General features: G+C 36.8%; 1 protein-coding gene across 2 annotated transcripts in view; it reads left to right on the top strand.

Annotated features, from left to right (window-relative positions):
- Positions 1 to 13,631, top strand: part of MCTP1 (multiple C2 and transmembrane domain containing 1) — a 117,297-nt gene that overhangs the window by 24,415 nt on the left and 79,251 nt on the right. For both annotated transcript variants that reach the window (XM_015812687.1, XM_015812688.2), the window contains exon 9: positions 2,945 to 3,038. In XM_015812687.1, the coding sequence (XP_015668173.1) occupies positions 2,945 to 3,038 (94 nt within the window). The remainder of the gene's footprint in view (positions 1 to 2,944; positions 3,039 to 13,631) is intronic.

The raw sequence follows: 13,631 nt of genomic DNA, 5'->3' as shown, positions 1-13,631 counted from the left end.
GTAGCAAATCTTTATCCCTACATATTTTACAGGAAATCTTCAATATTAGTGTTGTTATCCTTCACTAAATATGAAGTAAATATTATTGGATAACTGACAAATTTATGATCTTTTTACTCTAAAACTATTTATAAAGTTTTATTTTTTATTTTTTAAGTATTTAGAAGAAGGTCTTTCTATTTAAAAATGTATTTTGCACTATTTTTGAGACTGAAAAGAGTAAATGCACTGACCCTGCCATCAGATCAAATAGTCTTGGAAAATGACTCTATTACTGTCATTTAACCATTTGTAGCAGAACATCAGAGCCCTACAAATTAAAGAGGCATTACTGTTTGAACCATTTTATCACAATTGTATGAAAAGATTAATTCCTTTTGGGATGGGAGGAGGGCCGTAATGGGTAGCAGACCAAAAGAGAGATTCTATGACCTTTTCAGAAAGGGTATGCTGAACCCCTGCTCCCCCTTGTCACAGTTTAAAAACCAGAGAAGCTAGTTTAGTGAAGAAGTTGTTAGCATTCCATTTTTATTATGACATTTCACAGTCATCCGATTTAATGTCCCTTGACCGGATTGTCCACCGTGAGACGATGGGCTTGAAATGTTATTTAGAGCATTGATAAAAGGTGAGCAGTTATAAGATGACAGCGAGTCATAAGGCTGGTGGTGTGACATTAATTTTCTCCATAACAGAGATGGAATAAGACGTCATGGTGACAAGCTGTCAATCAGTGCTGGCCCCTCAGTGTATCTTGATGCCATAGGATGGGGTATTGGTTCTCCCATAATAGAGCTGAACTGAGATGCTCTCGCTGACAGCTGCTGCAGCTATACAGAAAATATATTATACAGCCTTTCATTAAAAAAATAAAGAGGACTCATCTCCAGAGCATTTCAATCTTTTCCCATCTATTGAGGGCTGAAAGGATTCACAGCAAATCATAGATTTCTGTGCTATGGAAATTTGAAGCCTCCAATACCATCTGGGTTTTGAGGCCTCCAACAGTCTTCATAAATAAGATGACTGATAATCATCTCATAAATCATTACTTTAAGTTGCATGCTTAAAGTAATGTATTAAAGTCATTTGCTTTTCACAAAATCCTACAATAATCTGCAGTATGTCATTGGCTAAGATTGTCAGAAACGCAGTAAATTGCTTTAAATCAGCTGACTAGCAAAATCTAAAAGTTCAAACTATAATTATCCCACTGGCAAATAATAGTGGGCGAAATATTGCTAGGTCTTTTTAAATGAACGGAATGTGCATATAGGTGAAAAAGTCGACTTTTGCTTTTGTTCTGTGTTAACAGGAAATGCAAGACAAATGCACTTTCAAAGCAACAAAAAAGACTTTTAATTTCACCATGCCTGCCTGCTTACCTCCCTTGTTCAACATAGCAAGGAACTGGAAAATATCTGTATTAAAATGCTAGGATTGACAAAAAGGATTCCCTAGACCAGACCTTTTTGAGAACTATAATAGTGTAAATGATAAATAGTGACAAACAGCATTTTTCTGTTGCTTTCTTTAAGAACCAGTTTTAAACCACACCAGGAAAATAAAGGGAGGGAGAGGGGGAGATTGTCTCTCTGATTAAGCAATTTTCTAATAGGCAAATATTGTGAAATTAAGAGATATAGTATTAGTGATCTTATAGAATGCTAGAGCTATCTGAATATTGATGTGCTATATAAACTACATTATCTCTCATCTGTGAAATGTATATTGTGGGCTTTTTGTCTCATTCTTATTTATAAATGTGTCTGTCTAATGCATGGTTAAGATTTCAACTTTTTTCATGCAGAAAACATTTTTGTTAAACAGAATACGATTAAGAATTTAATTTTTGCACCATAATGGAAAAGAGCATTAATTCAGACGTTGTTAAAATCCAGATTTGCTACTTTAATGGGATTTAACCTGTTAAAATGTTTAGAAATTCATTCTTTACTTGCTGTTTCCTGATTTTTTTAAAAAATACTATTTTTTAAAAGACCACTTTTATAAAATATTTTAATTATACTATATAAATTAATGATTATAGTTTTATACCATAATAATATATGAAATTTGAACACATGCTGTCTTTACACAATTAAAGCTTATAAACAAATTAAAATATGTACTATTTTATGAAGAATATGAGGAAGCTGTAGGGAATAAAGCTAAACGGTATAGAAATATATTTATGTATTTTCATGTATGCATAATTTTAGTTTTGTTACAGATAACTCATAAAAACACTCCAGTTTCTAAATTATATCTCAAGGACTTGCTAAATATCTGGTTTGTAGAATAGAAATACCTTATGACCAAGGTGTCATCATTTAATATAATTCTGGGGCACTATTCCAATTAAATAATGATTTAAAATAAACAACAAACATTAAATATCTTTTTAAATTAGACTTGTTAAATTATGTATTTGGAATAGAACTGAATGTTTTCTCTACTGAATGTCAACTAATGTTAAGGAATAAAAGTGGTATGACAGGAACCAGTGGTTTCCATGCCAATGGGGAACTAGATGAACATAGTTCAAGTGCCTTCCAAGGCTATCAAGAGATCAGTCAAATACCTGCTGACTGAGGAAAGTTGGAGAAAAAAGCCTAAAAATTAAATCCAGAATCCATACATATATAAAAACTTTGACATCTGGGTACTACAGTGGAAACATATCTATATGTTTCTTTTTGAATTCTTTCTTTTTGTCTACAATCAAACAAGCTGCCAAGTTTGTTCATGAGCCTTCTACCAAGTAAGCCAGTTCCAGAATAAAAGGTTGAATCAGGCTTAAGTGCACAGTTAGGATGTATTAGAAACATATGTAATGAAAGCCATTAGGATAACTTAGAACATTCAAGGGGGAATGGTTTCCTCATATTTTGCTTTATTTATGACTTCAGTGTAACTTCCTAAATTTTGTGTATGTTTCTAGAACCTAATGCAGATGTTTCAAAATATAAAGGATGTGGGATTTCTCCAGGTGAAGGTCATCAGAGCAGAAGGTTTGATGGCAGCTGATGTTACAGGCAAGAACTAATTCCATTTTTATGCTAATCAGTATCACTGACTAATTTTGTAACATTACACTTTACAAAACCAAAAGTATAACAAATTAAAAAACTGATTTTTTTCTAGGTTTTCTTCTATTCTTGCTTAATGATGAATTTTTTAAAAACATTTTGCAAATAAATTTGTATCTGGGCTTTTGAGAACCCAAATTCTTACTTGACAGAAAAGATGAAACAAAGCAATCACATGGCTGCCAAAATATTTTATTCTGAGAGCCTTCAATGAATTACTGTATGTACAACATAATTACATGAAATGAGTTAAATCTTTATCATGCTTCCATGTCCACATCCCTTCCTGCCTTTGGGGACCAAGCCCTCCAGGACTATATCCACTCTTTTTCTCAAAATGTCTCCTCCATTTCCCAAGCTGTCCAGGCCCTCTATCATCCGGGATTGGATCACCCTCATTCCTTCCTTCCTGGTGACTGGGTGCTCATGAAATCCTGGACTGACTCTGGTCCCCTGGCTGAACAGTGGAAAGGACCCTTCCTCGTCCTTCTCATGACCCATATGGCTGTCAAAGTTGCTGGCATTTGCACCTGGATTCATCACTCCTGTCTCAAGACCTCTGATCCTCTCGAGGACTCTGATTATCATTGGACTGTAGCCCCGATGCTTCAGTTGCATGCCAAAATACCAAAAGGGTGGCTAGTTTACCATCAGCCACTCAGTGATTCGTCATAAGCACTCTTTTTCCACCGTGTGACTTGATATACAAAAAGGCGGCTAGGAGGGTATAGCGAGGGAAGCAAAATTTGAAGTTCATAGAGGGTCAGTCTATAAGGAAGATCTTCCAGCAAATGCCACCCAGTGCAACCAGGACGTGCAAAAACCTTGGAACATGAAGGCACCACCCCACTCCAAAACAAATGGAAGGACAACAAACCGCATCTGTGTCCATTTTGGGGGGTTTGGAGTATCAACACACATATTCAGAATATCCAGACCTGGACAAAACTGTTAAATGTTATCAATTACTGGATCTGTGCACATTATCCCTGACCGGCACTCAGGGGTTGGTCATCGAAGCAGTCCTATTGGAAGCCCATGGTTACCAAATCACAAATGTTACCTGTACCAAATCACAAATGTTCGAAGATGTCTGTTCTCCATAATAAAAAACAAATTGTTGCAAAGTTAGGGGCTTGTATCCAACACTGAGCAGTGGCTTGCTTCCAACACTTTAATTCTTCCTCCAAATATAAACTTGGTATATATGCTTGGTGCGCCATCACCTGGAAAGTCAATCACACTTTATGGGAGGTGGCACATAAATGCAATCAGGCTTTTGGCATTAAGATCAGTGAGGATCATAATCCATTGGTCCTGTGCAACTTGTATGAGGCAATATCAGCCTGGGGTCATATGGACCACTACGATGGCTCCGTCAAATGAGGGATACTTCATAGTAAGTCATCCCAATTAGTGGTTCTTATGTGGACAGTTTGCTTATAAATTATCTATTGGTTTTCTGGTTTGGGACATGCACTGTGGGAGTGATTTTTCCCTCAGATAGGATCATATAGCACCATGACTGGAATTTCTGCATCTGCAATAAATGTGATGTGGATCACATTGAGGACCATCCCATAGCATAGATTTTGGGAAATGTTTTTGGCAGAGCTCTACTTCCAATGCTTAGAGTAGGTTTGAATTATGAATCCATTTTAGAATTAGGGAATTGGACAAAACTCAGGTACAACCACACAGTTTAGGCATTACTCCACCTGAATAAGAAGCAAGGGGGAATTATAGAAGTAGTGATGCAAACTTACTAGGCCTTGGATGTTGTCCTTGCTGCCAAGTGAGGTGTCTGTACATTAATTCACTCCCATTGTTACAATTGCATCTCAAATTATCAGCATAAATAGTATAAACCACACCATCTATCTCATGAAAAAGGAGATCCAGAACAGACCCAAGGATGCTGATACTGGCCTCTTCTCTGCACTATCCTCTTAGCTTACTAGTTGGCTATCTGGCTGGGGTTGGTTCCTGGAGATTTTTTTGGTTATTCTTTTTGTCAACTTCCTGACATTCTTCTGCTGTTGCATACATTGTCTTCCTCTGATCAAGTCTGCCTGCCCTAACACCTGTCCCATTAGACATCAGAAGTGTGACTCATATGCTGTCTCTGCTTATCCTGTCTTTGCTAATCATACTTCTACATGCTGCTCAAAATATGAAAGGGGGATTATATTGATCAGAATTCTTATAACTATAATGATTGGTTAAAATGTTCTTGTGTTGAAATGGTAGAAATAAGGTTTAGGCCTTAGCAGGCCCTTGGCATTGTGGAAAATTCCATAAGAAACCACAAGCGTGTGAGCTAAGACACATGCATTTTTCTAACTGCTGTACCTTATCTACTGTATGCCCGCTTCCTATTATATCAGGGGTCCCCAACCCCCAGTCCATGGACTGACATTGGTCTGCAGCATGCCAGCAACTGGGCCACGCAACCAAGTGAAGTCCTATCTGCGGGATGCAGGCAGCATGCAAAATCATGCCCCTCCGGTCCATGGAAAAACCTTTCTCCATGGAACCAGTTCCTGGTGCCCAAAAGGTTGGGAGCTGCTGTGTTATATAACTAACAGGAAGCCAGCAAGAAATAAGAAATCTATATATACTTGCTTCAAACTACCTTCAGGGTTTTCCCAAACTTATGGGAGGACCTGTCTTTATTCAGCTGAATAAACACATATTTTTAAAGAGAGATAACCTGGACTCTGTCTCTTTGGTTGCATCAAGACACACCTGATTTCTGCTTGACAACACCATGCTAGCTGTAGGTATGAGGGCTGGTTGTAACTACTACTCATTTGGCACTGTCATAAGTTGAACTGTTGCTGAATGAATGTTTCTTAAACAAGAACCACCTTTAAACTATTTTCATAATACTTTTGGATATGTGTATGCATGTATGCCTTAAAGTCAGCTTTGACTTCTTGTGATCTCCTGGACAGGTTCCTGCAGGTTTCTTAGCAATGTTTTTGGAAATGGTTTACCATTGCCTCCTTCCTAGTCATGAGAGAGTGAATGACTGGTCCAAGATCAGCCAGATGGCTTTGTATCTAAGGTGGGACTAGAACTCACAGTCTCCTGGTTTCTAGCATGTTGCCTTAACCAAAACACCAGACTGACTCTTTTTCCTAAGACTGGGCCTGGTGAAGTTCTGGACCTCAGATCACCACAGAGATTATCAGTTAAGGAATCTTGTAGATGGTTTACAGCTAATTTCTGTAGACTTGCAGGGATGGTCAATTTCCCTCTAATTTTGAGTTGGGATTCACTGGTAAAAAAAGAACCCCCAATTCTCTCCAGAACATTGCTCTGCACATATGTATGAAATGATTTGGGCCTTCAACTTTTACCAAAATATGAAGAGCACTCCTTTTCCACCAAGTATTGCCCTAAGCAATCATACTCAGGTTGTAGTGATTATTAGTTCACTGATATTATACACACAAACACATATATAGAGCCTAATGTAAGAAAATAGCAAAGTAAAAATTATTCCAATCTTTAATCTAGTCTCTGAAATAATTAAAATATTTGTAGAACATAACTATTACAACTTTTCTCATGATCTAAAGAAAAACCTAGTGATCTAGAACAGTAGTTTTCAGTTACTGTGCCATGGTACATTTGTGTACTGAGAAAAATCCACAGGTGTGCTGCATTGGTGAGCCATAAGTGAATGATGAAAACCCCTTCTTCAGGGCTAAAGTGTCTTCATTTCTTCTCCCCAGTCCCTGTGAAGTTGCAAGATCTTTAGTTTCATGAACCAGATTTGAGAAGTTAGCACTTTTTCAGTGTGCCATAGAATGAAAAAGGCTGAAAATCACTGATTTAGAAGGAAAATGTGTTTAATGGCTGAGGGAATTCATTGAGACATTTTTTCACTCTGATCTGTTCTCAATCTGGTTTGAAAATTTTTAGAAAAAGTATTTGGGTCTTTCAGACAGTTTTCAGACTTTCCAGAAATTAATTGTTTGTGAAATGATATCTATGCTTGTCATGTAAAGTTCAACAGAAAGAGAAAACAATGTTTCATGATAAAATATTTTTGATTTTTCATATATTGTTTTATATCCCACAAGGCTTCTTGTAATTGATAAATGTTGCTGGTCATTTTTATTGTTAGATTGCTTTCTGTATTTACATCTCTAAGCTTTGAATCTAATATTTATAATATCTTAGTTCATGTCTCAGCTGGTAGGAGCACCTGGTTGACTTATTCTCTGTTGGAGAATTAAACAAGGTCAGATCTGGTTTTTACATGGTTGGGAAACTCCCATGGAAAACCAGATTAATAGACAAAGCTACAGTGTTAAAAAAAAATCATTCCTGAAATCCCAAGAGTCAATCCTGACTCAAAGGAGAGTTTACTTTTTATTCCTATTGACACTATCAGTGAAAGAGACTGGTATAAATGTAATTCGTAGACATGAATGCACAAATACTGTGCTATAATAGTAAAAAGATTTGTATGTGTGTGTATGCCTATCATTATATGACCACATAAATTATACTAAGACCTACTGATAATCAGCAAGTCTTATTCTGAATTAACCATGTTTAGTATTGCTATAAGATATATTTATATTTGATTTTTTTTGTTACTCTTATTATATACTATTAATTGGTAGCTATTATTAACATTTCAAAGGAAGTTATTCATGACTTCCAGTATTCCATTCCAGTATCGACATAACAGTAATACTGGAGTAATGATGCACTTTATGGAAACTTCCTGATTCTTTTTACTATAATAATGTAGCATAGCTTGTATGACTAACATGCCCAAAATAAAGTTCTATCCCTTAAATATTTTCAGACATATTTTTAGACATGGCACCATCATGTAATAAAAATTGTGTAATCTTTCAGTAAAAGCAATTCTATAGGACCTTTCTCTTTGATTTTATTAATAATAACATTTATTCCCTTCCCAGTGAAAGAAAGAATCTTGGTAACCAACAAGATGTAAAATAAATGAATATCATTTATTAGATTAATGGGAAAGAAAGTTACAGGGTTTTTTTTGTTTACTAAAACAGTATTTTTGAGTCAGTTAAAATGGACACTATTCTGAGAAAAATTAGAAAATTATGGGATCCAACTTGCCATAGAGTTATTTAAAAAAAAAAGAGCTAATCTTTTTCTTCCCTTTTTTCCTTTGAGCGATTGATATTTTCCATGGAAATCTATAACTTTTAAATGAAGGCCACCACTAAAGAATAATTAATAGAAATCATCACTGAAAATATCTACAGATTTGATTCAAACAAATCCACAGCTTAAGATGTTTAAGAAGTAGCATCTTAAATTATTTTAAAAACAGAGTATTAAATATAAAATACAACAAAAATGTTTTTATAAAACATTTTAATAATGGCTGATTATCGTATGTGAAATAATTATTTAGCTCTCTATTCTTTGTATGTTTAATAATAGCTTGTTGATTTAGTGTTTTCATGCAGTGTTCATATGTTTTAATTAATATTGTTGATGAAAGATTATTGCAAAAACAAGAACAGGAAAATGATGTCGAATCTTGTTTTTACTACTGCTAACTGAGTCTTACTTTTGTTAAGAAATTAAAACACTGAAACTCATTAGTGGAACCTGCATTTGACAGGCTGCCTAGAAAACAGTTTATTTTTGCTATCTCTGGGTTTTAATTAAGATGTGTTCAATTATAGTCTCCTCACACACACACTTCCCCTGCTTGCTATGTCACAGACGGGTGATCAGGGTGCTTTCAGATGGTCCAGCCCATGACTTTGACCTTCTGCGCAGTCCAGTGTTCCCTGGGGAACCGTTCAGCTCATGAGGTCTGATTTCACACTTCCAGGATGCCTCAGCTCTCTTAACAATGACAGGGAGACAAAGCCCTTTAGAACATGCCGCACAGGGACTTGTTTAAATTGGAAACTAGAGAGGAGTCAAGGAACGAGGTTATGGACTACAGAATAGTGCTTTTAATAAAGAGCTCACAGCTCTGGTTCAACTCAAAGAGGGTTACTTCTGTACAATTAATTGAGTCATTTATCTAAACCATCTTAGGTGTCTGATTTCTCAGAGAAAGATGCAGATGAGATATGCACAGAATGAATTTTAACACTGACTGCTGTGGGAGTTTTAGTTTGCATTAAACCATGTATTTGTTTTTTCCCCATGGTCTTAATTGTATATGATTTTAAAAAAATTAAAACTGTTACTGGCATTAAGGAAAAAGAAATACAGCTGGAAAGATATATCCATTCTCAATGCAAGCAAAATTTCTAGAAAATAGTGCTCTTTTGCTAATGTTTAGCAATCATATTCTTATTCATCATGCTATGCTCTTGAAGTTAGCAGCTGCATAATGCATCTCAGACAATCTCCATTGATGCCTCAACTTTAGTTAATAGGTAGCATCATGTTTAGCTGAGTCAGAGGAGTAGAAGGTTTCATGTTAAGTACTGGAGGTAGCCGGTAAAAAGCTTGTAGGCAGGTTGTCAGCAAAGTAAGTAAGTCAGCTTGATGGCCTTGAAGACATTCAGATAGCTCCATGGAAAATACACCTATTACTGCAACAAAATTCAAAGCCTTTATTTGAATCCAGTGCAGACCTGATTTTATGTAATCCTGCTGTCTGAAATTTGGAATGAAGGTAATTAAAAATAAATTAAGTCATAACTGAGTAATTGATTTCAGCTGCCTCTTCTGTCAGGTTTTTAAGAGAGACCTACTCTTGGCCACCTTCTAGATGATTCTGAGTCTTCAGTGGAATAATATAATGGTAATTTTTTTATTTGGAACTTGACCATACTCACATCTTAAAGAGATCTTTGGGGTATTCTGTGTAGAGACAGTGCAGTCCACTTTTGATAACAGATTCTGTAACCTTGAAATGGTCAACCCTGTGCTGGACCAATCCAAAAGTGATCCATTTCATCTTGTTGCTGGTTCTGGAGCATGATTTGGATGAATCAGAGGAAAAAAATTGTTACCACATTTTTTAAAGCCCCTTCAGGGGTGCATTTTTTTAAAAAAGAGCTTTGTTGCTATGATGCTACCAGTCCCTACACCCCCCCACACACAAACACACACCCTTTTATTTTGTTTAATCCCTACCTCCAGGAGTTTTCAGTACAAATTCAAATAAAACATTCTCTGTACCTTTAGAGCAAAACTGTATACATGTTTCATCTCAACATCATGCAAGCCTGTTGCTACAATTCTCTAAAGAATGAGAATATTATGGTCATGTGCATTGGGAGCGAAGGAGGAATGATATATTCCTCTCCCTGCCATTCTCTACTAGCTGGGAGTCTATTGCAGTAAATAGATCTCACACCCTGTGTTTCCAAGGCTTTATTGTAACTCATTGGATCAGAGAAGATTCTTCAGAGGCTTGTCATGGCTGCTTGGGTTTTTGTCTCCAGACCTTAATACATGCTTTTTTGGGTCACTTCTGCAGCATTCCCAAACTCCTAATAATCCTTTGGATTCAATTTGAATGAGAACAGCTTTACATCTTCTCACTTTCTCTGCCATCCACTCAATGCCCAAAAGGTTGCCATCTATCCAATATTAATATAATAAGATGTTGTGATTGATAGAATGGCCTTAAGGATCACTTTGGATTGATTGATGGGGTTGATCTTTCTTTATTGCTTCTATAGATGTTTTAGATATGTTCTTAGTTTTATATACTCTAAGCTCATACTGTATATTTGGGAGTGTGGTGGCTCACCTGATTGAAAGGTTGGGTTGACAATCAACAAGCTCACATTCAAAACTTGAGTGCTGCTGTGTGGCAGGGCAAGTTCCTGTCAATCACTTCAGCTTCTGTTCACCTAGCAGTTTGAAAGTGTGCAAACATGAGTAGTTAAATAGGTACCACTTTGGTGGGTACATTAATGGGGACCTCAAAGGAGCCCCCAACCAGGTGTCCCCTAGGCAACAATGATGTCATCAGCTAATCCTTTCAACCTGGAAGCACCTCTGTTTTGGGCATGAAAGCAGCAGCAGCTTCTATATTCATATGAGTAGGCAGCATACAAATGTGTACAAAGAAATAAACATTGGTAATTTGGGATCTGATAGAATTTTTAATGTAATCTTTACTCAAAAATGTGCACAATATGTGAATCAATGAAGTAATTGAATGCAAGCATACATTTTTAGAAAATATATACAATTATGAGTCTATATGAGTCTATATATGAGTCCATACAATGCGGACTGGAAACTCGATGGAATTATGAGTACATGCAAAACTTGACTGATTTACTCATCTCTTCTGATGATATTTGAGAGTGACTTTTATTCTTATGGTGCAAATAAAGTGAATAATTTCTGCTTATATTTCTAAAATACAGTGTTATACATAAAATAATATGCAGGAATACATAGAGCTTCTTGCAATTCTGCAACAGTTCCAATTGGTCATTGCTTTGTTATGTTAATTTTTTTAGGTAGCTGGGCACTACTTTCCCTTCTTACCCTTAGCTTTGAGAGGAGAAGAGAAAGAGGAAAATATTTCTTTCCTTAGTCTTTTAGGAAGCTAGGATCTTGATCAAACTTCTCCATGCAGTTGTTTGTGGTCAATCCTTTCCCGTGCAATTTCAGTCCTTTGATCAACCAGGCTGATTGTCAGATCAAACCTTCCAATTCTGCTTGCTCCTTCTGAGTTCTCAGTCATGCATTCTTCTTTTTTCCAGGGCATCCAGCCAGTAAATGCTCAGCCCCACCCAGCTGAGATTACAGAGATGTAGAGTAGTGTTTTGCCTACCGTGTTTTCCTAAAAATAAGACCTATCCTGGAAATAAGCCCTAGCTTGATTTTTACGTGTGCACCTAATATAAGTCCTATTCCCAAAATAAATCCTTAGTTAAGACCCTGCCCACTCCATCTCACTGTCTGGTTATATGAGGTGAGTTGAGGCACAGGTGTAAAAATCAAACTAGGGTGGGGGTGGGATTGTTACCTCAGGGCCCCTGTAGCCAGGCCTCCCATGCCCTGATACCTGCCTTTGCGGTGGCAGCGGTAGCAGCACCACCATCCAGGAAGAGCCTGCATGGCCACTGACCTACTTCTGGTTGCTGGCAGCTGCTTGCGACAGGAGGCTATGTGGCACGTCACACCGGTGCCACTGCTTGTGGCAGGATGCCACATGGCACATTGCGCTGGTGCCACTGCTCGCGGCAGGACGCCACATGGTGCATATTGTTGCAAGCAGCAGCACCGGTGCGATGTGCCATGTGGCCTCCTGCCGCAAGTGGCAGCATTAGCGCGATGCACCATATGGTGTCCACAGAAGTCAGGTAGTGGAGCGACAGGTGTCGAGGTATGGGAGACTTGGCTGTGATAGTCCTGAGGTAAGCGGGTAAGACATCCCCCGAAAATAAGACTTAGTATCTCTTTTGGAGGCAAAAAAATAAGACCAGGTCTTATTTTCAGAAAAACACGATATATAGTACAAGGCAACTTCCAGAAGGTAAGATATCCAGTAAAAACAATGTTTATTTGCTAATGTTTTGACACACCAAGCAGGAAAAATAATAAACACATTTGCTAGGAAACCATTCATAAAAATCTGTACCAACTAAATACATTTTCAAAACCTGTTCAAATATAGGAAGGGAAGGGGTTTGGCTGAGATACCTATGAAAGGAATATGAACAGTGGGCCAGATCTTACCATTTATGAAAACCCCATTTTCACAGCATGCTTAATCAGAGAGGAAGTAGGGAGGATGTTGTTTCAAACTGTAGCCTAATTAAATAAGCTGCAAAACTAATATAGGGTTGTTTGAAGCAACTTAATTTCATCCAATTAATCATGTTGTATGGATAGGTTTGTTGGAATTATGACTTCCCCTCTCATTTCCAAAACATAGATGAGGTGTGAAATTATTCTCATGAAAATCACTAGGAAAACAGGTATTCTGTGTTTTATTGATGCCTTTTTATTGAAACATCTGTCATCTCTCAGTTATACTGTAGTAGTAACATTTGGAAGCTGAACTGATTTGCTTATATTTTGGATTTTGAGGGTTGCTAATGTAAGCCCATTGTGACAGCCTTGACAAGGAAGTTGGTGTTTTCCCTTCATCACACCTAAAAAGCAAAGTGATTTAAAAAAAAATCTTCTTATTGAATTTATTCATCTATTTAAATTATATGCATTTGCTTGTTATCTTAAGGTCTGATCATAGAGTACTAGTTGCCAAAACTGCTTATGTAAAAGAACAGTTGTTTAGATAAGGAATCAAAACTTTGGATATCAATGGAAAAAGAAATTGGGATGAAGGAAAAATTATTATTACAACGACCAACAGATATTAATCTAAAAAATTCTATTAAGATGCTTAAAGATCAATTCAACTTATTGATTGCTGATCAGGTGGCCACCAACTTGAAGTATATTAAACATAACACATTTGCTAATGCAAACAAACCGGGGAGGTGGTTGGCCTATCAAATACGTAAGAGACAAAAAACGAGGCTTATATCTAAAGTTTTGGTTAAAGAGCGTGAAATTCATCAACAA

The sequence above is a fragment of the Protobothrops mucrosquamatus genome, unplaced genomic scaffold (genome assembly GCF_001527695.2).
Source record: "Protobothrops mucrosquamatus isolate PMUCROS unplaced genomic scaffold, P.Mucros_1.0 scaffold106, whole genome shotgun sequence".
In the NCBI taxonomy this organism is placed as follows: Eukaryota; Metazoa; Chordata; class Lepidosauria; order Squamata; family Viperidae; genus Protobothrops; species Protobothrops mucrosquamatus.
This window is presented reverse-complemented; position numbering and strand designations above follow the sequence as displayed.